At 43.6% G+C, this 26,657-nt stretch overlaps 1 protein-coding gene across 2 annotated transcripts; it reads right to left on the bottom strand.

Annotated features, from left to right (window-relative positions):
- Positions 1–11,082: 11,082 nt before the first annotated feature.
- On the bottom strand, positions 11,083–24,398 carry RBX1 (ring-box 1). Of its 2 annotated transcripts, XM_027107765.1 has the most exons (5): positions 24,264–24,398; positions 22,270–22,348; positions 17,301–17,371; positions 14,061–14,146; positions 11,085–11,275 (listed from the first exon to the last, which is right to left on the bottom strand). In XM_027107765.1, exons 1-5 carry the CDS (start codon positions 24,339–24,341, stop codon positions 11,263–11,265), a joined length of 327 nt encoding a protein of 108 aa, XP_026963566.1. In that variant the 5' UTR covers positions 24,342–24,398; the 3' UTR covers positions 11,085–11,262. The 2 variants fall into 2 exon arrangements, with proteins under 2 accessions (XP_026963567.1, XP_026963566.1); XM_027107766.1 differs by lacking the exon at positions 17,301–17,371 and having other exon boundaries at positions 11,083–11,275; positions 24,264–24,396.
- Positions 24,399–26,657: the final 2,259 nt, after the last annotated feature.

The raw sequence follows: 26,657 nt of genomic DNA, 5'->3' as shown, positions 1-26,657 counted from the left end.
ACAAAGTTCCCAGTGTGCCTGAGGGAACCTGAGTGTGTCCCTGGTCCTTCCAGCCTGAAAGCAAATAACCAGCCTTCCCCTAAGGATAGTTGTCGTTTGTTAAGCACCTACTATGTGCCAAGCTCTGCGCCAGGCACTTCACTTTCATTATCTCTCATTCTCATGACAACTTGCAAGGGGGGTAATATCCTCTTATAACAAACAAAGCAGTGTGGTACTGGCATGAAGACAGACATGTAGACCAATGGATTAGAATAGAGCACCCAGAAAGAAATCTTCACATATATGGTCAAAAGATTTTTGAGAAGAGTGCCAAGACTATTCAATGGGTAAAGGACAGTCTCTGCAACAAATAGTGTTGGGAAAACCAGATATCCACAAAAAATGAAGTTGTGCCTTTACCTTACACTATATACAAAAATTAACTCAAAGTAGATCAAAGAGCTAAATCTAAGAGCTAAAACTATAAAACTCTTAGAGGAAAAAATAAGAGCAAATATCCATGACCTTGGATTTGACAATGGTTTCTTAAATATGACACCAAAAGCATAGGCAATGACATTTTTTAAAAAAAGATAAATTAGACTTCAACAAAATTTAAAACTTCTGTGTATTAAGGAACATTATCAAGAGTGAAAAGAGAGCTCACAGAAAGGGAGCAAGTTTTTGCAAATCATATATCTAACAAGCATTTAATATCCAGTTTATATAAAGAACTCCTACAACTCATCACCAAACAACCCAGTTAAAATGGGTGTGTGTGGGGGCACTTCCCTGGTGGTGCAGTGGTTAAGAATCCGCCTGCCAACGCAGGGGACATGGGTTCGAGCCCTGGTCTGGGAAGATCCCACATGTTGCGGAGCAACTAAGCCCGTGCGCCACAACTACTGAGCTTGTGCGACCCACAACTACTAAAGCCCGTGCGCCTAGAGCCTGTGCTCCACAAAGAAGAGCAGCCCTTGCTCGTGCAACTAGAGAAAGCCTGCGCGCAGCAATGAAGACCCAATGCAGCCTAAATAAATAAATAAAAGTTATTAAAAAAAAAATGGGTGAGAATTTCCTGGGGGTCCAGTGGTTAAGACTCTACACTTCCACTGCCAAGGGCACGGGTTCAGTCCCTGGGTGGGGAACTAAGACCCCCCAAACCACATGGTGTGACCCAAAAAAAAAAATGGGTAAAGGGTTTGAATAGACATTTTGCCAGGGAAGACATGCAAATAGCTAATCAGCACATGAAAATATGCTCAACATCATTAGTCATTAAAGAAATGTAAATCAAAACTACTATTGCTTCACACCCCCTGGAATAGCTATTATTTTTTAAAAATGGAAGATAATAAGTGTTGACAAGGATGTTGCTGTGCATCCAATTGTGTCTCTCCCCCATCCCTAATTCATAGTTGAAGGCATACCCCACAATGTGACTGTATTTGGATACAGGCTGAGGGAATTTTTTGTAAATATGTATTTATTTATTTATTTGGTTGTGTCGGGTCTTAGTTGTGGCACTTGGGATCATCATTGCGGCATGTAGGATCTTTCATTGCGGTTCGCGGGCTCAGTAGTTGCAGAGCTTGGGTTTAGTTGTCCCACAGGCTGTGGGATCTTAGTTCCCTGACCAGGGGTTGAACCCACATCCTCTGCATTGGAAGGCAGATTCTTAACCACTAGACCACCAGGGAAATCCCATAAGGGAGTTAAAGTCAAATGAGGTAATAAGGATGGGACCCTTATCCAATAGATTTGGTGCCCTTTTAAGAAGAGGAAGAGAAACTCTACCCAGTGCTCCCTGGTGAGTAGAAGGAAATCCAAAAAAGAGGGGATATATGTATATGTATAGCTGATTCACTTTGCTGTATGGCAGAAACTAACACAACATTGTAAAGCAACTATACTCCAATAAAAATTAATTTAAAAAAAACATAAAGAGGAAGAGAGACCAGAGTTCTCTTTCACTTTCTCTCCCTAAGTTCATGTACCAAAGAAAGGACATAGCCAGAAAGTGATTATCTACAAGCCAGACAGAGAGCTCTCACCAGAAAGCAAATTTGCCAGAACGTTGATCTTGGACTTTGCAACCTACAGACCTATGAGTCATACATTTCTGTTGTCGAAGCTGCCAAGTTTGTGGTATTTTGTTATAGCAGCCTGAGCAGACTAATACAGCTGTAGAGAAATTAGAGTGCATTGCTAGTGAGAATGCAAAATAGTGCACTGCTGTGGGAGACAATTTGGCAACTCCTCAGAAAGCTAAAATTTAACATTTCCACTTCCAGCAATTCCACTTCTAGGTATTACCCAAAGGAACTGAAAGACGGGTCTCAAAGAGATATCTGTACACATCATGTGCATTGCAGCAGTAGTCACGGTAGCCAAAAGATGGAAAAAAACCAAGCGTCCACCAGCAGGTGAATGCATAGACACAATGCGGAATGTACATACAAGGGAATATTATTCAGTGAAAAAAGGAATGAAATTCCAATATGTGCCACAGTATGGACGAACCTTTAAAACTTTGTGCTAATGAAGTCAGTCAGACACAAAAGGACATATATTGTATGATTCCACTTATATGAGGTACCTAGGATAGGCAAACTCATAGAGACAGGAAGTAGAACAGAAGTTACCAGGGGCAGGAGGGAGGAAGGAGTGGGGAGTTCCTGTTTAATGGGTAGAATTTCTGTTTGGGATGATGAAAAATGTTTGGAAATAGTTGGTGATGGTTCTACTATGTTTGAGTGCACTTAATGCCACCAAATTGTACCCTTAAAGTGGTAAATTTTATGTCATGTATATTTTATGACCATTTTCAAAAACTTGTAAAAAACAAACAACAATAAAAGCATGGGAAACAACCCAAGTGTCCTTTGACAGGTGAATGAATAAGAAAACTGTGGTACCTCCATGTGATGCAATGGATAAAATGGAACAAACTATTCACACACATGATAACTTGGATTAATCACAGAGGTATTATGTTCTATTAAAGAAGTCAGTCTCGAAAGGTGACATACTGTATGACTCCATTATACGCCATTCTTGAAAAGACAACACTGTATGGTTGGAGAACAAGTCAGTGGTCCTCAGGGATTAGAGGTGGGGGAAAGAGAGCGCGAGAGAGGTTTGTGGGGCAATGGATTGCGGTGATGATTATACTAATCTGTATATACATTAAGATTCATAAAACTATTCACCAAGATGTTTTACAAAGTTCAGTTCATTGTATGATAATTTTTTAAAAAAATGAGTGACTCAGATCAAGTGACCTGTCCAAGGTCACATGACTCCTTGGTGGTGGGCTGGGATGTGGACCCAGATTTATCTCCTTCCAAGGTTGCCTCCTCTCCACCAGCCCAGGCTGCCTCTCCAAGGGCTAGTGTGAGGGAAACATGAGATAATGGAGTGAAAGCCCTTTGTAAATGGTTAAGGGCTACACAAATGTCAGGCCTCCTTATCAATCAGGGAACATGGCTGTTCCTCCAGGCCCCAACTTAACAAACAGCATTATTATTATTGATTTGTACATTCACCTCTGACCTTCAATATATTAAGAACTGAGCTTCTAAAAAAACAAAGCAAACAAACAAAAAACAACAGGTGGCATCTTCACTCCTTCCCTAAAGGTCATGTCTCTAGAAGAGAAAAGAGCTTAAAAGAGGAATATCTGGCCACAGTTTAAAATAAAAAGACTGCCTACTCTGGGTCATGGATGACAGCATTGCAGGGTGGGCAGGCCTCTGCAAGTGTGAGGTGGAAACATCATCACCAAAGACCAACAGAGGGTGAGCTGAATCCCCTGGGTGCAGGTAGGGGGAGGGTTCAGTGTCAACTGTGGGCCCGGGGAAGAGCACACAAGTTTTTGTGTCAGACCAACCTCAATGAAAAATTTGTCTCTGCCATGATTCCCTACAGTGAGAACTTACACAGTCATTTAAGCTCTCTGAGTCTCATTTTCCTGATCTGGAACATGGTCCAGAGCAGCACTAATCTCAAAAATAGATTTTATTTTTGTGACGATTAAGTGGATGGTAAAGTTCCCGTCTATGGCTGGCACATCATTAACAGTCAATGAATAATAAATAGTCATAAAAATAAACATCAGTAATAATTACCAAGCTCTTAGACTTATATATAAAAAGATAACACAAAAATAATTTCAAAGCGAACCACAACTATTACAGGAATCAGAAAAAAATACATCTACACCATTGGTTTAATACTCTTTCCCAGTAGACCAACAAACCCTGATCAGACGCTTGGTAGGCGTGAACAAAATAAATGAAAGAGCAGTTTATTTTTTCATTCCTTTGTTTTTTTTATTCAACTAGTGAAGGCACTGTGGTAGGTGCTGGAGATTCAGGGGTGAATAGGACAGGTGAGGTTTTTGTTCTCCTGGAAATTCAGAACCAGGTAAACAAGTGATCACATAAGAGACCAAGACAATGTAGATCACTAAGTGCTGTGCAGACGATAAAATGGGTTGATGTGATAGAGTGAATGGGGTGGCAGGGAAGTCCTCCTTGGGGAGGTGACCACTAAGGTGAGTTCTGAGACCTGGAGAAGCCAGCCATGCAGAAATGTGGGAGAGCCCCAGGCAAAGGCCAATGGCCAGGTGATGACTCCCAGAGGTGGGGAGAGGGATGGAGCTCTGCAAACACCAGAGGGAATGACATTCTTAGATGACCTCGGGAAGGAAGCCAGGGGTCAGCTCACCTGGGGATGAGCTGCTCTGGGTAAGAAGTTTCAATTTTAGTTAAGTTCAATGGGCGGCCAAGGAAGAGCTCTTTAAAGTTAGTTAGATGATGCATATATTTAAAGCAGACTAAGATCTCCAAACAGAGGTTAGCTTTGTCAATGGGCTGTTACTAGTCGAAGGCTATTGGCCAAGACTGCTTCTTCTGCAGAGAGTAGGGGTGGGCACTGCCTACTTTTGCCTCAGTGAGGCTCCAGTTTTAGGTTTCCAAGATTAAGCCCCTTTAGGAGTCATCTTGGTAAGCGGAGCCTTCCAGAGTCTGAAGACAATTTAGCATCTTAGGGGGGGATTCTTTTTTCCTTAGTTTAAATGTGAGAGAAAACATAGTAAGAATAAATGAAACATGGTTATGAACAACCCACAGTGTAATCTGCCTAAGTGCCATCTCACTTTTGCATGTTGTATATATTTTTTACTGAGGTATATTGTAGATTTCTTTACATTGTTGTGATCACAATGCCCATGATAATTCTATTTCCTTTCGGCATCATATAATAAATGCTTTTCCTGTGTTTCCTATCTGTTGGCACAATTTAAGAAAATATACTACCCCGTCGAAGTCCCGTCGTGTAATTATTATTCCACTTGATTAGTGTTAGAGCGTTTCCATATGTTTATACCTTGTGGGCAATTGTATTTTTAATAAGTTCTAAAATTCAGTGATGGGAATTCCCTGATGGTCCAGTGGTTGGGATTCCACCCTTCCACTGCAGGGGGCACGGGTTTGATCCTTGGTGGGGGAACTAAGATCCCACATGCTACGTGGCGCAGCCAAAAAAAATAGTAATAATAAATAAAATAAGATTCAGTGAGATTTAAACATTAATGGTATAAAGAAATAAATAGTTGGCAAAAGTAACCTCCTTCTTCCTTTGTCTTTGTCATGTTCCCCAACAGCTTTGGATGAATGGAGATGCCTTCTGCAGACTCTTGAGAATATAGCTCAGAAGATTCAGGGAACATGAGTTTGTTTAAGGGGCAGAATCTTTAGACAATATAGAACTGGGCCTTCTGAATTATGCTTTTATGAAATTTTCTATTATTAGGGCTCCTAAATCTTTTCTTTTTTAAATAAATAAATTTATTTATTTATTTTTGGTTGAGTTGGGTCTTCGTTGCTGCGCGTGGGCTTTCTCTAGTTGCAGCGAGCAGGGGCCATTCTTCGTTGCGGTGCACGGGCTTCTCATTTTGGTGGCTTCTCTTGTTGCAGAGCACGGACTCTGGGCGCGTGAGCTTCAGAACTTTTGGCTCACGGGCCCAGTAGTTGTGGCGCACGGGCTTAGTTGCTCCGTGGCATGTGGGATCTTCCCAGACCAGGGATCAAACCCGTGTCCCCTGCATTGACAGGTGGATTCTTAACCTCTGTGCCACCAGGGAAGTCCCAGGGCTCCTAAATCTTGTAGGTGAGGAGAGTAACGGACTCATTTCAACAATTCAGATTATGATCAAGGCCTGAATAGTGGAGGCAGAGCGGGTAAGCTTGCATCTGAGTGATGTAAAATTGAAGCACAATAGATAGGACACGTAACCACATGGATATTGGGGATGAGGGTCGAGGTGGCATTAAAGATGACTTTAAGGTTTCTAGTCTGTTTAATGGGATGGCAGTGTCTTTGAGCAAGATAGAGGCTGTCAGTTACAGGAGGAGGAGTTTGGCAGAAAATAGAATAATTATCAAGACATCTGAAAACAGTTTCATTCTCCTGTAAGTATAGGATGATAGGTTCTACTTTTGTGTAATGATAGTTTCACGTCTCAGAATGCAAAATGTGGACACCACTAGTCTGAAAAATTGCTACTCTGAGCTTACTCTGAGTAAAGTAGAAGAAAGGGGACGCTTTGGTGAAAGAGACCACGCTGTTTCAGACTTCATCACAGCCTGGGTTTAGCTAGAAATATGGCCTTGCTTTGGGGGAGATTTCAAAAAGTGCAGAGAAAAGAGGATGCCTCAATGCTGGGGGCCCTAATGGGAGGCAAGTGCCCTGTCTCCGTTTAGAGGAGTCTAGGGGAGGACCAGCCTCTCAGGTAACCTGGCACTGAGACAAGGGAGTAGGGAGCTTGACTGGGTTGGGCAGGACTGAGGTTCTTGGAAGGAAGAGGTTCAAGTAAGTCCAGCAGAAGCTACAACACAGCACTGGGATCGAGTCAGAGGAGCTCGTGCCAGGCTGGAAAGAGATGAACAGAGATGGAGATGTGCTTTGAAGTTCCAGGCCGTGTGTGGCTCCACATACCATGGGGTGAAGGCTCAGGTAAGAGGGCAGGGCAGTGGGCTCAGCAGGGGCAAGAGGCCCACAAAAGGTGTTCCAACAGTAGGTTGAAAATTTGTCCAAGTAGGAAGAAAATAAAGGGTATCAAAAGAAAAAACGCACTCCATAGGGCATCAACTCTTCAGTGAGTTCTTTGCAAGGAGATTGATCATGGGACTTCCCTGGTGGTCCAGTGGTTAAGACTCCACACTTCCACTGAAGGGGGCAATGGTTCGATCCCTGGTTGGGGAACTAAGATCCCTCATGCCAAGTGGCACGGCCAAAAAAAAGAAAAAAGGAAAAAGAAAAGAAATTGATCAAATATGGGACAAAAACAAAGGAGAGAAAAGACAGGCAAAGGACTCTTAGAAGAGTGTTCTGTTGGCTGAGGAAATGAGTGAAAAACATGAGATGACATTATAATAAAATGATGGGCTTTTTAGGAATGTTTTGAGAATGAAAAGGAAATGGTGTGGGCCTACCCGTTAGGGACAGGAGGAGATAATGATGAGTGTTGAAAACCAAAGACCTGGCTGATGGTTGTAGCAGAGTGGATACGGAGGGAATGTTGGGAGAGAATGTTGGAGAGCTCACAGCACCACAGGGGATGTTGGAGAATCAATCAGGCTCAGAAAATGGGTGGCAACTGGGACCACGGCCAAAATGATGCCACAAAACTAGTCTGGGGAGGTGTTGGCTATTGAGGCTGTTAAACACCGGATGCTACCACCCATTTGGCCGTCTGCACTGGGACTTGGGTGCTGCCCACAGCCGTAAGGGATGGCAGGTTGAGTATCTCTGACGGAGGTTAGCTACCCTACCTTGCTCCAGCTGCACAGAAACTGGAGGAGCCAGGATTCGGCATGCTCAACGCCTACAATGGGAAGTGAACTCTGCATCCTTCAAGGTGGGGCTTTCTCAACTAGTGGAGGGGGCATCACACCAAATTAAAGACTCGTTTCAGGTTGTAGCAAGGAGACTAATGACAGCATGACCAGTCAAGGAACTGCAGTTGTTTCAGAGGAAAATGAAGAAGGCCTGGGCCCTGTCAGTGGCGGTGGGAATGGAGAAGAGGGTACAGACTGTAGTGAGAGTACAACAGCAGAGTGAATAGAGTTTAATGACTACTTAGATGCAGAGGCGGAGAGGAGAATATCTAAAATGCCTTTGAATGCCTATGGCTTCATGAATTGGATGAGTGGCAGTGCCATTAACCAGGCTAAGTCATCCAGGAGGAGGGGTATGTTTTGGGAAAATGACAGGTCAGTCATTTTTGACAGGCTGAGTTTGAAGCGTCCAAGAGACGCACAGCCAGGGAGAGACAATGGACACATTTGGGTGCCATGTTCCTAGACAGTAACTATGCAGTGGGGTGCTGGTAAATGACTAGCAACAGGCTCTCCGGAGAAAAGAAATTCTGATTTGTAGCATTTCTCAATTCTGTGGTGTAAATACAACCACTATGGCCAATTTCTAGGTATCAATACAAGGTTACTAAGAGTGGATTTGGGGGACTTCCCTGGTGGCACAGTGGTTAAGACTGTGCTCTCAATGCAGGGGGCCCAGGTTCGATCCCTGGTTGGGGAACTAGACCCCACATGCATGCTGCAGCTAAGGAGCCCACGTGCCTCAACTAAGGAGCCCGCCTGCCGCAACTAAGACCCGGCGCAACCAAATAAATAAATGTTAAAATAAATAAATAAAACATTAAAGTTAAAAATGAAAACATTAAAAAAAAAGAAAAGAGTGGATTTGGGAAGAGATGCACAGAATCAGTTGTCAAGAGGCCACCTGGGGGGCCACTATGGTGACTATGGGTGAGGCTAAGGTCTCCCAGACAGGGCAGAACCCGGAGAACAGAATCTTCAGGGATGGACTGAAGAAGAGGGGCTGCCGGAAGGAATCTAAGAGAGAATGGGCAAGTCAAGATCAAGCCCAGATCTGGGCCCTGTCAAGCTCTCCAGAGGTAGCTTCCACCACTCATTCATTTTAAGAAAATCTGCTAGACTGTAAGCTATTTGAGGGAAAAGACTTTGTCTACTTCAGCTGTGTCCTCTAGGTTTGGAACACAGTAAGCGCTCAATTAATTCCACTAATGTCTTAGGGAAGAATTATGTCCACCAGTTTCATGAGGCAACACAAGAAAAACTGAATTGTGTTACAAGGAGACATTTTGGCTCAATGTAAGAAACACTTCCTAGCAAGTCTTGCAGACGTAGACACCTTGTTTGGTCTGCCCCATACCACTCCCATTCTTCTGGGAACTGTCACTCTACCTTTCAACTCTGAGGTTCTCAAGACGGTCACTATTTTCTAAGTGAATCTACCGATTAGTCCAGGTGTCGGCACCTGACACAGCTGGGATTTTTGGAATCAGGACTTGGAGTAAGTCCCTCTCTTGTGGCAGAAACTGGGAGAAGAGGTGACAGAAGAGGTGTCAGCATCCAGGGTTTTCCTGCCATATATAAAGCTAGTTTCAGGGATTCCCTGGTGGTCCAGTGGTTATGACTCTGCGCTTCCACTACGGAGGGCAAAGGTTTGATCCCTGGTCAGGGAAGTAAGATCCCGCAAGCCAAACAGCGCAGCCAAAAAAAACAGAAAACAAAAAACCAAAGCTAGTCTCTGCGAAACACAGGCAGGGAGAATCCCAGCAGCGATGCCTCAGTTCTATTCATTCATTCTTAGGTCCAGCTAGTTCTCTGTCCCTTTCTCTTATTACAGGACATAGCCCCATAGCCCTCTCATAAATGTCCCGTGCCTTAGAAGCTGGATTCGGGTACCCTGCAACCAAGGGTCCCAATGAATACCCAAGCAGAACTCTCCAAACGTGTAACGCCACCTGTGTGAAAAGTGCTGTGCTCTTCACCGCTCAAGTATTCACGCAGTTTGAATGGCCACTTGAAAAGGGTTTAAAGGAGCGGATTTCTGCCGAGGGTGGAAGCCCTAAAGTAACAGCGATGGCAGCAGCCACCTCTCCGTGAGCACTTGCTCTGTGTGGTGGCAAAGTGGGGAAGCTGGGCTCAATCCAGGTTTGAATTCGAAGTTCTTAATTACTAAGCTAGAGGTTCTCAAACTTTTTAGTCTCAGGGTCCCTTTATGATCTTAAAAGTTGAAGACCCCAAAGAGATTTGGTGTGGGTTATATCTATTTACTACAATGGAAATCAGACCGAGAAATTGAAAAGATTTTAAAAGAACAAAAACCCGTCACATGTTAACGTAAAAATCTTTATTAAAAGTAACTATTTTTCAAAACAAAAAATTAGAAGAGTGGCATTGTTTTACATTTTTGCAAATCTCTTTTATATCCGACTTAGTAGAAGACAGCTGGATTCTCACCTCTGCTTCTTCATTCAATATGTTGCTTTGGTTGAAGGATATAAAGAAAAGCTGGCCTCGTACAGTCATGCAGTCGGAAAAGGAACTTTGTGAACCTGCTGAAAGGGTTTCTGGAACCCTCGGAAGTCCTCAGCCTATACTTTGAGAACCACTGCAGTAAACTAACCTGCCTCTCAGTTAAAGACTATATAGCCATTGAATTAGTATTAGACCTGGCAGTTCTTTCCATGGCCAAGGCATTTTAAACAAATTGCAAAGGGTGGTGGTGGGGAAGGAAACTTGAATTCTCCTGTTAACTCAATTTTAAATGACATCGATTTCCAACTTGAGTTCATAGATTACTCCTTTGGCAGCCAAGATTACCAAGATTACCAAGATTACCTATTAGATTTCTCCAAGTTTACTTTTCTAAACTAAGAAGAGAAAGCAACATGTCATACACAAAGTTAACATTTGTATAGTGTTCTTAACAGCTCACAAAGCCTCTTTCTGTGCCCACATGACGCCATTTAGTCCTCAGCAGCCACTTTACAGAAGAAGAGCTCGGAGCAGAGAGGCGACCTACCCAACACTGCCATCAGTAGCCGGGCTGTGGACCAGGCTTCCTCATGACCAAGAGACATGCTCGCAGGACGACTCTGCTCTGGCTCTAACGAACAAACACCTCACTTTCAAAAGCTGGCTTTCCAACCTAGAAAGAGGGGTCCTTTTATGTTCACTTTTTTCACGTACACAAGAGGCGGCATCTGTTCTAGAATCCAACTGGATTTTATTTGACACAGAATACAATATGGGTGCAGGAATAGCAAACTGAAAAGACAAGCAGAAAAAACACAGTTCTACCTAATTTATAATTAAGTAACAGGAGGGCAAGTCATTAAGTGGCTAATGATACAGTCGAGCTTGACGGAACAATTCTCTTTTTCTAGTGCCCATACCTGAAAGACAAGGTAAATTATTTAATTAATTCCTTAGTAATTTCCTGTTTGAGACTATAAAACCTGCTTAAATATATCCGCAAACCTGGTTAAAACTTTGAAAAGAAGTAAGTGACCACAAGTGTGTGCCAAGACCGGGTTACGACCCTGGTCTCTGCCCCTTTCATCTTACTGGCCCCTAGAACATCTTACTTATCACCCCCTTCTTATGACGGTCCCGCCTCACCACGGACTCAGCTGCACCCACCTGACTCCTTCCAGCTACCAGGCAGACACCAGGCAGTAACAGGGAGGCGAGAGGGAGAAGTCAGAGCCGTGCTTGTGAAAGGGAGCTCCACCTGCTTGCCCCAGGCAGTAGCTCAGACAGCCTGAACTCTTGGCCTCCCCTACCTGTGGTGGCCTCTTCACCTCAACTCCAGTCCTCAGGCAAGTTTAGGGTAAGGCAAATACAGAAACCAGTGACTGAACAGCCTTCAATTTCAAAATCTATCACCAGTTCCAATTATAGCCCTGAGTCCACTCAGCACTGCAGAAAGAGAACTGTGGAGAGAAACTAGGTATGGATCTCAGGTCCTTTCTGATTTCCCCAGAAGCCAAAAGTTGGCTCTAGCAAGATTACAAACAAGGGCAGGAAATTTCTTCCACATATAAATGGATTTCTTTTCTCCTTTTTTAAAAAAGTATTTATTTATTTATTTATTCACTCGTCTGCAGCAGGTCTTAGTTGCGGCACACAGGGTCTTCACTGCCGCGTGTGGAATCTTCACCTGTGGCACGCAAACTCTTAGTTGCGGCATGTGGGATCTAGTTCCCTGACCAGGGATCAAAGCCAGGCCCCCTGAATTGGGAGCATGGAGTCTTAGCCACTGGACCTCCAGGCAAGTCCCTAAATGGATTTTGTGAAGACAAAATCCTTCATTATTATCTTACTTAATAATCTTTTGTCGTGGTTCTTTGTGGGCAGTTCACCTCTGATTAAAATACTTTGTTATATGGATGGAAACCAGGGCACTAGAACTCTGCATCACTGCTTCCATCATCCTGAAGGGGTACTAGATTCTTTAAGCACTTCACGTAAGAAATTCACTTAAATATTGTCTAAAAAAGTCCTCATAGGGTAGAGCTCCAGTGTGTGTTAGAGGGCTGGAGAATAACCCGGAAGTTGTCCATCAGATTTAAGCATGCTGCAATTTGCTTCTTATGAATTTGTTTTCCCAGTGCACTGATAACCATGGCCAGGCAAAGTCACCAGCTGGATACAGTGACAGTGTCAAAGCCCAACAGGAGGGTTCTTTACACCCCCCACTTCTTAGGCTCAGCCCCAGGCACATGTAATGGGCTACATGAGACAGTTTTGGTCCAAGACGGAACCTGGAGCCTGCTCCAGGGCAGAGCCAATTACAAAGGCCTCTTGAGAACTTAGAACAGTGCTTCTGCCTTGACATGTATTACTTGTCATGTCATGGCTCCACTCAGAATGCAAGCTCCCCAAGGACAGGGAAGGACTGTCTCACACATTTTTATATCTTACACATTACTTAGCATATACTTTGCTGAAAGGAATGTGATGGTATGAAGATATTGAGTTATTTGGCAGGTTTCTTAAAAAATGAACATGCATTTCACAAGACTTTCAAAATTCTTTACCAAAATAAATAATCAAGTCTAAAAACAAAATAACTGTACCAATAAGTGATTTGTAAACATTTCACAAACTAAAGAACCCTATTTATTGGTTTTTAAATATAAGAATATTCTGCTAGTCAAAACTCATATTTAAGCAAAAATCTCCCTTTTCATTAAAAATTTGATCAAGAAAATGACTGAATATTCAACAGATAAAAGAGCGTTTCGCACAAAAATATAATAGGCATAAAAATATATAAAAAGTAGCCCAATTTCACTGAAAATTTTTAAAAATGTAATTGAATACTAATTTTCACCTGTCAGTAGCTAAGATGGAAAAGTCTGATAACAGAACATTGGCAAGAAATGGAGAATGGAGCCTCCTGCTTCACTGTTTGTAGGGACTGTGAATTAGCACATATTCTTGGGAAAGGAAAATCTGACACTATCAAAAATAAAAACATACATACTCTTTAATCAGAAATTCCTCTTTTAGGAATTACTACTACAGATATAAAAAATTCTACATGTATATCCAAATACATTCAAGTACATATACGGGGACACTCGGGAAAGCCACTAAGAAGCTGTTGCTGACGGCCACCTCCAGGAAAGAGATGAGGAGAACAAGATGAGACTCATCTTTTGTGGTAAACCCTTTGACCACTTGAATTTCTGAAAATTTACATGTCATGTTTTATTTACATACTACTAACAGCCACAACAATAATGATTTAGTTGAGATAGCCATAAATGCTGTATCAGAATTAATCAGCATGAGATAAAACCAATGAAACATGATAGGTGGATATAATTCTAGCCCAAAGCAAAGACACCTGACATTAGTTAGCCTCTGGAGCCTTATTACTGATGCGATTTTGGAAATATTTAATAGTTTGCAAATTCTTATATTTTCTACTTTCATAGAACCTGGATAGTTGGGAAACTCTAGGCTGCAAGCTTCTAATGTGGATTCACCTATGCATTTTCCACATAGATGAGTCCTTGTCTAACTAAACAAAAGCTAGTTTATGAAAACAAGGCATGTTCCATGTCTCCATTTTCTAATACTGTGCACCCTCCAGCTTGACGTGAGTCCAAGAATGATACTGACCACAAAGCCCAACCTTAAAACGTCAAAACATCCAGAGACACCTACTTTTGGAATTCCCACTCTCTGTTGTCCAACGGACACACCTGCCGTGTTTTGAGCCAGCGGGAGATGCAGTGGAAGTGAAAAGCATGCTGGAAGAAAAGATACATTTTATTAAAAATAATCCTGTGAAGGCTCAGCTCTCTGATGACAATACATCTCAAGGGCAGTGGGGTAGTTACACACAGGGGCTGGAGAAGAGTGATGGAAGGCAACACACAACAGGAGACAAGAGGTCAACAATGGGTTACACCTTGGTTAGGTACGAGGCTAAGTCCAGTGAAACATGTCAGAAACGTCATTCCTACAAAGGGAAGAGTGCATTTAGGAAGCATAGCAGTGTTCTAGCAGTGAGCTCTCTTTCCCTAAGGGAAGATGGAGTGGGGCTTCCTGGTCCTATGCGGCCTGTAGGGGGGGCTTACTCTACTGGGGCTCACGCAGGGAGGCCCTTGATCACACGTGGATTTCAAACATTCCCCCTTCTTGGTCCCCAGCTGCCCTCCCCACCTTGGAGAAGGGAACCCCAGGAGCAGAGGCATCTACTCAGTGTGGGTAGTGCGCCATCCCTGACATCACCCAGAGCTGAGAGGGGCACTTCCCCGACCTTCCACACGCAGCTCAACTCTTTCCGAAGGACTTTATTTCCCCATTTGTTTATAGGTGTATTGATATGACAACAGCCTGGTACTTAGTGAGCCTTTAGTGGGTGAGAGACTGTGTCTTAAAAAGGAATGAGATCAAAACTTAGGGTAAAAGGAAGTATTACGATGGGCACACTGCATGCAAACAGCTGAAAGAGCGTCGAAGGGCTTACTCCATGATCAAGACAGGAAGTAAAAGGGCAAAAGTACCAAGACTACTGGTACAGGGAGCGAGGAGTTGGCCTTCGGATATGGGGAGAAGGAAAGTCCGTGTGCAGCTTTTTGGTACGTGTTAATGACGTGCAGACGCTAACCACAGCACCTCTGCAATGGATGTTTATCCTCTGCCCCTGCTCGTGTGAGCAGCGAACTCGGACGAACAACAAGAGTCTCCTCACCTGAGCCATGACGGGTCGGCTGAGTGGGGACAGGGGAGAAGTGCTGACACCCCAACACACCATGAAAGCCTTGGCAGGCTTGGCTTAATAACAGCCCTGAACTCTGGTCAGCGTGTCCCCCCAAACATGCATGGAACTTAAGAATCACAATGTGGATTATCATTTGTGAACTGTCTTTGCACAAAGACAGAAAGAGAATTCCGTGACAAACACTAGAGTCCACGGCTGCTGCACTGGGGCTACTCAACAGGACAAACACTCTCCCAGAGCAGTGGCCCTTTGCAAGATCCCTTTCCTCCTGACGCTCACACAACTCATTATTTCTGAAAAAGAGAAAAAACAAAATTTCCAAAAGGCAGCAAGCGGAGGCATTTTTCTCAATCCCCAGGCGGTGGGGACAGGCTCACCTAAGGGCGTTCAGGACACCCTTCTCCACCTCCCAGCTGCCCCGTTAGGCACCTTGCAGCAGTACAGGGTCCTGTACTCCCCAGCCACCTCCGAAGACAGAGGGAAAGACGGGCTGCAAATGAGGCTGCAGGGCTGGTGACAGCATCCCTGAATGCCCCTGTTCCCAGCTTTCTTCCTGTTAACCATCTAAGACATATTGATGAGTACACTGAGCAGTCTCAAAATACACTGCCTGGTGCTTCACACTTTGCAGGCAGTCTGTAAACATCTATTACCTCACTGGAGCCTCCAGCAACCCAGGCAAGCAAGCATGACGGCTATTACTATCTTCATTTTACAGACAGGAAACTGTTTGTATAACCAGAAGAGTTAAGTGACTTGCCTAATTCATAGAGCAGGTTAGTAGGAGACCCAGCACTAGAACCTGGGACTAGTCCAAAGGTTTCAGGTACACCTGCTGGCTCTTCTTGGTGGCAGGCTCTCTGAGCTCGACTCTCCTGAGCTGAATTTAAGGAGAAGCTCACTCCTTTTCCTTCCACCACAAAGTGACAAGGTTCTTAGTACACGCCTGGATGCCAGGGAGAGCAAAGAGCCCGATAAGCTTTATTCTTTATCCCCATAAATGATAAACACTGTCCCTTGGCCAGAGGCTACTGTGAAACTGTCGAAGGACCCCAACAGCATGGAGAAGGTGCCCCACAAGGTGTGGGCTGGGAGGAGAGCCTCAACCCGAGGGAGAAAAGTACTGATAGCTCTCTCTTCACGAACTACAGCCACCCCAAATTTTATTTATTTATATTTATTAACAAAGACGCTCACTGCATGCAGGAGGTGTTCTAAGCAGTTTTTTTTTTTTTGAGCAGAGAAAGGTTTACTGCAGGGGCATGTAAGGAGACGGGTGGCTCATGTCCCAAAAAAACCCCAACTCCTCTAAGCACTTTTTAACATAAAATCACTTCATCGTGATTGTGACACTATGCAATCTACTATCAGCTCCATTTCATACGAGGCTTAGAGAGGCCAATACTTTGCCCAAAGTCACCTAGCAAGTCCCAGAGACAGGGAATGATGGTCTGACTCCACAGTCTGACTTCTTAGGCCTGTGTCATGCTGGGAGCCCTCTGTTCCCTGGGCACAGGACGCCCGGACAGGACAATTTTAGCTCCTATGACAGGGACTACATGTCTATAAGGATGAATTTTTAACACGTGCTGGAAATAACATATTTGATGTCTATTATCCTTCACAGCTGTCATTCCCTGGAAGGCCGTACATTCAGTCCAGAGATGCTGTACAGAACACTTCTGGCATGAGCCACATTAAAAAAAACCCCAAATCCTAACTTAGTACATTTGCCACACCTAAAACACACACACACACACACACACACACACACACACGGACACTCAATTTATTCACCTTAGTTCCACAAGACACCTAGCCTTTTAAAAATGTGTTACGAAAGTAAAGATTTCCACCAACAGAATATTCCAAAGACTGTACCATAGGCTTTGAAGGCAATTCCCAAAGATGAATCCCCAAAATGTTGCTGAAAAAAGTTGGTACACTTTATAATTAAGACAAACTATTGTCTCTGCAATAACTAATAATTTTAACCCTATAACAGGTGAACAGTACAATGCTTTTAAATCTTTTTTTTTTTTTTTTTTAATATTTGTGTACCTTTTGGGAGAAAAGTGGGCTAGTCATTTTTTTCCTAGTTAGTTTCAAGACCGGCAAAGCAGGAAAAGTGGTACTATGTTTACAAGCCATGCTGATAGGGAAAGATGTTTCCTTACGTTACAGACGCCCCACGCAACGGTGCACTCTTCAGAAGTAGCAGACGCCTGGTTGGCTTGACACTCTATGCCTGTGGGAACAAGAGCAGACAGCACTGGACCCTGGCAACAACCTTTTCACCTACAGCTGCCCTACCTGCACGATTACACGATGACACGACTGGGGGTGGGGGGTGGGGGTTGGTGGTGGTGGCATAAACATGAACAAAATCTCAAGTGGTTAATTAGTCATAATTGTTTTTTAATGAATGTGGAAAGGGGTGAAGAATAGAGAAGGCAGAGATATGACTTAACAGCATGCTTTGCAATGAATCCCTCCCCTTGTTCAAAAACAGAGTAACGAAGGAAAGAGTACTTTTAAACTCTGAACATAACCTGACTTGTCCAAATGACAGTGATTCCTCCTAATCTGGTAAATTTAGTAAATTCTTAAAGCCACCTCATAACTCTTACTGTTCTGAGAACTGGCATCTCTATTCTTGGTGAATGCTTCCTCTCAGGCCCTTACAACACCCAGGTTTGCCACATGAAAGCCTAGCTGGGGGACAAGCTCTAGTCCCTAAAGGAGTCAGGCAGACATATGGAGCTGGGAGAGAGCAAGTAAAAGGGGGTGAAGAGGCCTGTGGCGAAGAGCAGTGTACGCTCTGCATGAGGACGTCAAAACTCAAGTCCTTAAAACACCGTCAACACAGCAGATCTGTGAGGCCAACGGGTTAGAGGAGACTCAGGGCTACCACTTAAGTGACACTTATTGCCCCTGAGGTGATTCTCACCGGTGAATGGAGCAAATTGCTGCAAATGTATCCAAATATCAATTTCATAGAGGGGGAAGGGAGGGAACTTAAATAGAATAAAAAATCTGACTGAGATCCAGAAAGGATGAGTAAAGCTCTATTGGGGATAAATAGTCAACGAACAAGAATTACTAATGTGTAATTTGCTTTCTCTGAAGGCGGTAACTAAATGGAGTCTCCCTTCTGAAGAACAAAAAGCTTCAGGAAAGACTATTTAATGAGACAATTACTTCAAACTTCCATAGGCGGAAAATACTAACATTGTATGAAAGTAATGCTGAGATGTTAATGCATACATTTGGTCTTAGGGGAAGAGATATACCATAATGTTCTTTCCCCCACCCTTCAAAAATATGAAAGGCAAAGGATCTGAAATCACAGAAGTTGCTTATGCTACCCAGATTCACACTACAAAGAGAATAACTGGTTTTCCTTCTGATAAAAGTGGAGAATCTAGGGCCTATGCCATATATTCAAGAATGTATGGGGGCTGTGAATGCATCCTATTCAAAGAGATGGCAGAGAAGATAAAATCTGATGTCCTTCAAGTTGGATCATCTCACTTAGATGAGGACTATGTATTAAGAAATTAGCTAAGCAAGAGGCACAATTATTATTATTTAAGTAAATAATGAAACTGTTTCAAGGTACATTATCATGTTTAAATTTTTCTAGGTCTACGTATTTTTAAGGGGCTGTCGTTCTATGCCTAGTGCAAACTAGGCTTTCAGTATCTGAATAAGCTAACAAAAAACACTTCTATAAATAGAGAGAATAGGGGCCAAATATACATTTATTCTTATCAGAAAACTCCTAACAAAGAACAAAAATATATTGTACAGCACAGGGAATACAGGAAATATTTTATAACAACTTTAAAGGGAGTATAATCTATAAAAGCATTCAATCACTATGTTGTACACCTGAAATTAATATAATATTGTAAATCAACTATACTTTAATAATAATAAAAAAAGATCAGAAATAGGATTGCAATACAGAACGTCAGATAAAAGGGGATAAGGCATGAAAAATTACTAAATACAAGTGTAAAATGTCCTCAAAGATAAAATGTTTTCAAGCTTTTGGTCCAGAGGCTGAGCATTGGGGTTTAGTCATTTGTTTAAACAGGGGAAGGAACTGTTCTCTGTCAGCCTAGAACAGACAGAAAGGCAGCACACAACAGGTGTGCAAAGGCAGAAGTTGATTTCATGTGACTTATAAAGCTTGAGGACTTTTATACTTCAATACAAGAGCATTACAACCAGAGGACTGCTAAGGAAGCAATGGCTTCTTCTTGGAAGTGAAGAAATTTCACACTTTGAAAATATTGATGGACCTGTGGTTTTAGGAAAAGACTAACTTAGGGGCAGACGCTGGGTCTAAGCACTTCTGGATGCCCCCTTCATCTGGAACAAGATTACCTGAGGCAATGGAGAAAATTATACCTAGCAGATGGTGTTCTCTAAAAGAACCAAGAAATAGGGCAATGCAAAATAAGTATGAAGCTATAGTAGGACAGGTAGTAACAATTTGGATTCCAAAGAGGAAGTCTTCAGACCAAGATGCTTTGTAGGTGAGTTCAACTGGAGCACAGCCATAATCACTCGTTTATTTACGGCTCTGTATACAATTATTCATTTAATGCCAGACCAGAATTTATTAGAAAATGGCCATTGCTAGATCAAGATTCTTATTTTCATCTTTAACAAAAGTGTCTTTTTTTTTTTTTTTTTTTGTGGTTCGCGGGCCTCTCACTGTTGTGGCCTCTCCCGTTGTGGAGCACAGGCTCCGGACGCGCAGGCTCAGCGGCCATGGCTCACAGGCCCAGCCGCTCCGCGGCACGTGGGATCTTCCCGGACCGGGGCACGAACCCGTGTCCCCTGCATCGGCAGGCGGACTCTCAACCACTGCATCACTAGGGAAGCCCCAAAAGTGTCTTTTTACAAGCATCATAATTCATCTATTTTTGAAAGGAAGACAAGCCCAGTTGCAGCAACCAGATTTCTCTTTAGTGTCTGTAATAAACAGAAGGGTATGTTCCATAAGGGTAAAGACCTGATCTCAGGTCTTCTATCCTAGACCTTGCAAAATGCCCAGGATATAAATATTCATCAAATGAACATAAGACATGATTTGAAAATACTTTGTTTGTTATAGGAATTCAACGTCCTACTTCTGCATCTGACATTTAAAATATATGATAAAGCAGGTGTCTAACTAAAAGCCCACATTGACCCCTCAAGTGTTCAACACTAAGAAGACAGAATATCAGTGGCCTTTGTCTGTCACCATCTTCCCAAGAAGTGCATTCTCTTGCATCCAGAGAGACACACGATGACTTAAATACAGAGGTTAAAAACAAGTCAGGATTACAGAAAAGAGCCCCAAGAAAGTAAAATTTTTTCTGGGCACAACTCCTTGTGAAAATGCCCAGCAAGGAATTGGCAAGCACGCAATCAAAAACCCCACCTTAGCACATTTAACACCGTGCATGTGTATTTCTGTGATGGGTTCCTTCTCTCTACATTAAACATCATGGTAGCTGCTGATCTGCTTTGACTGTTGTGTGAAAAGGTAAACAGGGTCAAAACTCAAAGAAACCAAGGGCAGTAAACAACCAACACATGCCACGATTGTTTTCCCGCACAAAATATTTGATTTGTGCTTTCCAAGTTGCAATGACCACAGACTAGTCTCCTATTTTGTGTTTTTATTATTCACTGAGCAAATATCTAGTGAGAACCTATTATAGTTTATCACTAGATATAGTAGTATTATAGTACGAAACACTATGCTAGATGCTAGGAACACATCAGTAAATAACATGGAATTATAAAGAACCAACTAAATTAAATGACTGCTACAAAGAAAACTATAGGATGTCTTGGAAATATTTAACAGAACTGGCATAGCTTGTGTTTGTGTGTATGTAAGTATGGTCAGGGAAAACATCTTTGAGCAAGTTCAAGGTGAGATCTGAAGACCAACTATGGGTTAGTTCTACATTGCCCAATAAAGTAGCCACTGGCCACGTGTGAGAACTGAGCACTTGAAATGTGGCTAGTCTGAAATGAGATGCTCTGGAAGTGTGAAATACACTTTGAAGACTTAGTATAAAAAAAAAAAAAGTAAAATATTTCACTTTAAAATGTTGATTACATGTTGAAATAAAAATATTTTGGATATAGTAGGATAAATAAAATACAAATCATCTGTTTCTTTTAACTTTGTTAATATGAGTACTAGAAAACTTTAAATTACGTATGTGCTCACAATTGAGGCTTACATTTAGATTAGACAGTGCTGCATTAGACAAAGATAGGGGGAGAAGAGGTGAAGAACATTTCAGCAGAGGGAACAGGATATGTAAGGGCTCTAAACAAGAGCATGGACACTTGAAGAATGGAAAGAAAGTCAGAGGAACCACCAGAGTATGCAGGAGAGTGGCTCAAGATAAAGTTGAGGAGGCAGGTAAGTCATTTAAGAAATAAGTTATAATTTCAATTCGAGAAAGTTGCAATTTCTTTGCCCTATTCCTGATCTCAATAACAAACCATTTTAGTACCTGGATGAATAGTGACTGTCCCTGGTGTGATCAACATTCTTGCCCCTATTACTACAAGGATACTAAGTCCACTATGTGTTGACCACTATGTGTAACGAAATATGTGGAAATTTAAATTAAATTTCTTTAGAGCAATTAACTGCCTATTTAGATGTCGGCAGTGATGTCCCCTTAACTACACTTGGGCTAACACTGAAAATCCATACTCAGGTTTCTTTTCTTCATAAATCCCCAGCAAAAACTAGCTCTAACAGAACATTTTAGCTCAAAGTTATTTTTCTTTCTTTCACTATTTTTGCCTTTGAGTCTGGTTACAAGATGGGAAACAGAGAGGATATAATCAATAGTACCTCTGTGTCCACAATTCATTCTAAATGTGGCCTTGCCATCTTTAGATTGAGTAGATTTATTCTGAGAGAGGGGTATGCCTGCAGGACATCATAAAAAACTACTTTATTTCAAACATACCAATGGCCTAGATGCACAAGACCCCAAGTGCTCTGACTGTACTTTAAATCTCCTTGGGAAGAAGAAAACTGGTCACATCAGGATGGCCGCAATCTCTGTAACCTTCTCAACTTCCTCCCATCCTCCTCCAATTACTTACAAAGATCCATAATGTGGTTCCGGCAGATGGCACAGTTATCAACCACAATATCCCAGGCCCAGAGGGCTACCGCATTCCACTGCAAAGAGAAAAAGGGGGAACAATGCACTCTACTCTCCTTGTAACACAAGCATAGACACACACACAACACACACACGACACTCTAGGATTTCATGCTCCAGTTATCAACTTTTTGGCCACAAGGACCACTAAACAAAAGAGCTTCTAGAGGTTACATTACTCTTATTTATTATATCAGACAGCAAGAGTAGGTTACACGTACGCTCACCCATTCTCCAAACAGTTGAGTATATAAATACAGAAATGAATGTCATCTTTTAATTTTATTTTTTCCTACAGTTTAGTCAGCCATATCAATGCAAACAAATCAGGAATAATTTATAAGTGCCTGTTTTAGGTCTAATAATCACAAAATTGAATTACTGTGCAGGTTCTCCTGGCAGTTGCAGAAGAGCTCAATTTCTGCAAAAACAAATATCTGCTCTTCAAGGAGACTTTGGAAGCAGGAATGGGGAGGTCGAAAACAAGGAACACAATGAACTAAGATGATGACTGGATCATAAAACGGGTAATCGTGGGATAAGCTGGATAACTACGCAGTGTCAATACTCAGAACAAGGTCATCACTTAAATCTTACAAGATAACTGCACAACAAACTCTAAAATTCACTAGAATTTTGTTTAGTTCCTATCATCAAATAAACTGTTTTCAACTTTTACATGCTCAAACTGTTATATTCAGTTAAGATAATTTCCATAAGAATTTATCTAGAAGTAGTATTTAAGTAACTCAACCCTCTGGCTTCTGCACTTATAAATATTCCCAAACTCCCTTTCATCCACGAATTTGGTGCTACTTCTCAAACCTTCATCTCTTTCAAGCCTAATTCTCAGTGTCTAGTAACTTCTTCAGCACTTTTCACCCTACAGCTTCAACTTGAAGGAAAAAAATCCTACTTCTATTCTTCAACATGGCTGCTGGCTGTAACTGAGCATGCAGGGCCCACAATGAAACGCCAAAAGGCACTACGAGGGGGAATACTGTCAGGGTTTAGCCAGATGTTCCAGGAATAACATCTTCCCTATTTCAGGTCTTCATTTTGTACAGATCTGTTTTATCTTGGGTGGGAATCGGCACTTTTCTCCCCAACTGCTGGCAAACAACTGTAAGGTATTTCATGCAAAAAGACACGTCCCACATTTCTGCTTTCCCACTTTTACCAGGTCGTTCGCAACTAGTACTCAACCCTGCCTAAATGACACAAGATTTGGGTTCGCATTTTCTTTTTAACAAATTCCACCATGTTTCTTTTTTTTTTGGACAGCGGGATTCTGAATATGACCACAGGACTGGGGCAGCTGTGTGACAAACCAACAGACCTCTCAGAAGAGCCAAGAGTTACACTCGAGACACTTTAACTCGGCAGGGTCGAGGACCAGAGAGGGCTAATGGAGGCCTCGATTAGGCGAGGACCGGGTCGGGGGTCCCTCAGAGGGACCCCAAGCTTCGGACAGGGGCGGGGCACGGAGATCGCCAGCCCCGGTCCTCAGAGGCCTCCAAAGCGGTAGGACCTCAGGTTCCCGGCTTTCGCCACACCGCCCCATCCTCCATCCACCGCAGCACTCCGACTCCCCCTTCCTCCCACCCCACCCTCTCCTTCCCCACCCCTCCACCACTCCAGTGACAGCTCAGGCGCTTGGCTCCTGCAGCCAAGTCGCAATCCCGCATATCTCAATAAGCACCTCCGTGATTGGCCCCTCAGCTTCCTAACGAAACCAATACTGCCACTGACAGTGGGCGGCAGTCACGCCGATCAACCCTAAAACCCGCCCACCGGCTTCCTTTCGTGGTACCCTGTCCCAGGAACGCCCTGAAATGAAGCCCTTTCCTCCGCGCCTTGGCCATCCTCGGGCCTGCCAGCCAGATCCACGCCTCTCTAGCTTCCCTGAGGAAGGCGCTGGCGAGACCCAACCTTTTTCACTTCAAAGCGCTTCTTGCCCGCGCCGCTGTTCGTGCCGCTCGGGGTATCCACATCCATCGCTGCCGCCATTTTGGAAACACACGCTCCGTCGCCCGGCTACTGCGCCTGCGCGTCAGCGCAAGCCTCGCTCCCCCTCCCGCCCCGGCACCTCCTCCCGCGCCCCACCCCTCACTGGCGCGCGAGGGGCAGGTGGGGGCGGAGCATGTGGCCACGCCTCTTAAAGGCGCTGGCGCTGTCCTCCCCCACCCCCCACCTACCCAGCGTTGGCGGAGAGGAGGCGGTGGCCCGAGCGTCTGGGGCGGGGCCGGGCGGGGCTGGGCCGAAGTGAGCGAGCCGGGTGGAAACGTTCGAAAGGGCTCGTTCTCGTCGCCCTCCCCCGGGAAGCCCCCGGCCACACTCCCTCAGCTGGGGCGGCGGCTGCTTCCTCCGCTTGGGCCGCGACATGCAGCACCGGCCCCGCCTCGCCTTCCCCGGCGCCGCGGAGCTCCCCGGCTCGCTGATCCTCGTCGCGTTCTTCTGGGGAAGGGGCGAGGGTGGGCGTCCCGCCTCCCGCTGCCGAAACCCGAGACCTCACACTGGTCTTTCCACATCCTGACCCGCTTACGAGCCCGGCCTGAGTTGCTACCCTCCCTGGGAGGCCTGAAGCACCGTTTGGTTTCCTAATTCCAATTCGGGAAATACTCAGGATTCGATGGGGAGACTGGAGCCCCCCGCTTCCGTGTCCTCCGCAGGATCAAATTGAGCAGGCATTATGTAGCCCTGCCTTCACCTGCCCACCTGAAATAGGTGGAGGGAGGAGGCTTAGGAGACTGGGAGATGACAGCCACAGCCCACCCAAAATACCAGTCCAACTCGGAATGGCCTTTGGTTAAAGAACACGATTTACATTTAACTCACTTGAGCACACACTTCCCATTCCTCAATTGGTCATCGGACTATGGGGTCCTTTCTCCTTAATTTCGGTCCTCTTTCCTCTCTTTGAGCCATGATCACATCTGCAGTCACTGTACTTCTTGAAGTGTTTGTGTGAGGCATTTGCCACTTATTCTTACTGGTCATTCCTTCCCAGCCAAAGCACCTGAACTTTATGTCACCCTCCCTTTTCTGGACCAGCCCCCCGCCCCTTTTTCATCTCTAATCTTGCAGAGGTATGACTCTGCTAGATAACTCTTAAATTTTGTATTAGCTTGTTTGAAATCTCATATTTTCTATTAAAAGAGAATTGAAGAGTGATTGTGTTGACTCCATTGTTAAACCAGAAGAAGTAGGATTTGTTTCCTTGTCTTAATCATAAACAAGAACAACGAATCTGTGAAAACACCACCACAGCTTTAACCAGACTAGAACAGAGAATAATTGTGTGAGATCTTAAAGCATTATAGGAAGCTTACAAAGTTTTTCTAAGCCCAAGTTTTGTTAAATTAATGCTTCCACGTTAAGAGTTCTGTCATTTATTGTGTTCCTGCAGGAATACCTGAAACGCATAGTAAACTAAGGTATTGAGTGCATATTTATCCTTCATTCAACAAATTCACTGAGTATGTACCAGGTCCTGTTATAAACAGGAGAGACTGTGATGAAGGAGTCTAACTCCTGGTAGGGAGATAATACACAAGTCAACAAATAAACACCAGACAATCTCAGATATCAATAAGTGGAAACAAGGTCATGAGACTGAAGGGAGATGGAAGCAGTATTAAATTCGGTGATCAAATAAGTCCCCTATGAGGAGTAACATTACAGCTGAAGTCCTTCCAAGGGCTTAAAAGGGCCTGTATGATATGCTTCCCATTCATTTTATTGTGCTTTTCTTCTTTTCTTTTTTTTTTTTTTTTTTTTGCGGTACGCGGGCCTCTCACTGCTGTGGCCTCTCCCGCCGCGGAGCACAGGCTCCGGACGCGCAGGCCCAGCGGCCATGGCTCACGGGCCCAGCCTCTCCGCGGCATGCGGGATCCCTCCGGACCGGGGCACGAACCCGTGTCCCCTGCACCGGCAGGCGGACTCCCAACCACTGCGCCACCAGGGAAGCCCTTCTTCTTTTCTTTAATGGTACATGTACCTTCTAACATATTTTTTCACTTACTTATTAGATTTATTGGTTTTTGTGTGTCCCACCAAGAGGAATTTTTTTATTGTTTTCTTTATGGGCAACAAATACTCCTAGAACAGTGCTCGGTAAGTTGTAGGTGCTCAGTATGTGTTGAATGAATAAACTTGAAGCTTATTGAGCAAGGGGAGTGTGGTAAGAGAGGTTGGACAGGCAGGCAGGGGCCAGATCAGGTAGGGATTTTATTGAAGATGTTATGGGAAGATACTGGAGGGATAAAGTAGGGGAGGGGACTAACAGTGACATAATCTTATTTAAGTTTTTTAAAGTTTTTAAGC

Source organism: Aethalodelphis obliquidens, unplaced genomic scaffold, assembly GCF_003676395.1.
Source record: "Aethalodelphis obliquidens isolate GAN/ISIS:26980383/991018 unplaced genomic scaffold, ASM367639v1 scaffold8, whole genome shotgun sequence".
NCBI classification, from domain to species: domain Eukaryota; kingdom Metazoa; phylum Chordata; class Mammalia; order Artiodactyla; family Delphinidae; genus Aethalodelphis; species Aethalodelphis obliquidens.
This window is presented reverse-complemented; position numbering and strand designations above follow the sequence as displayed.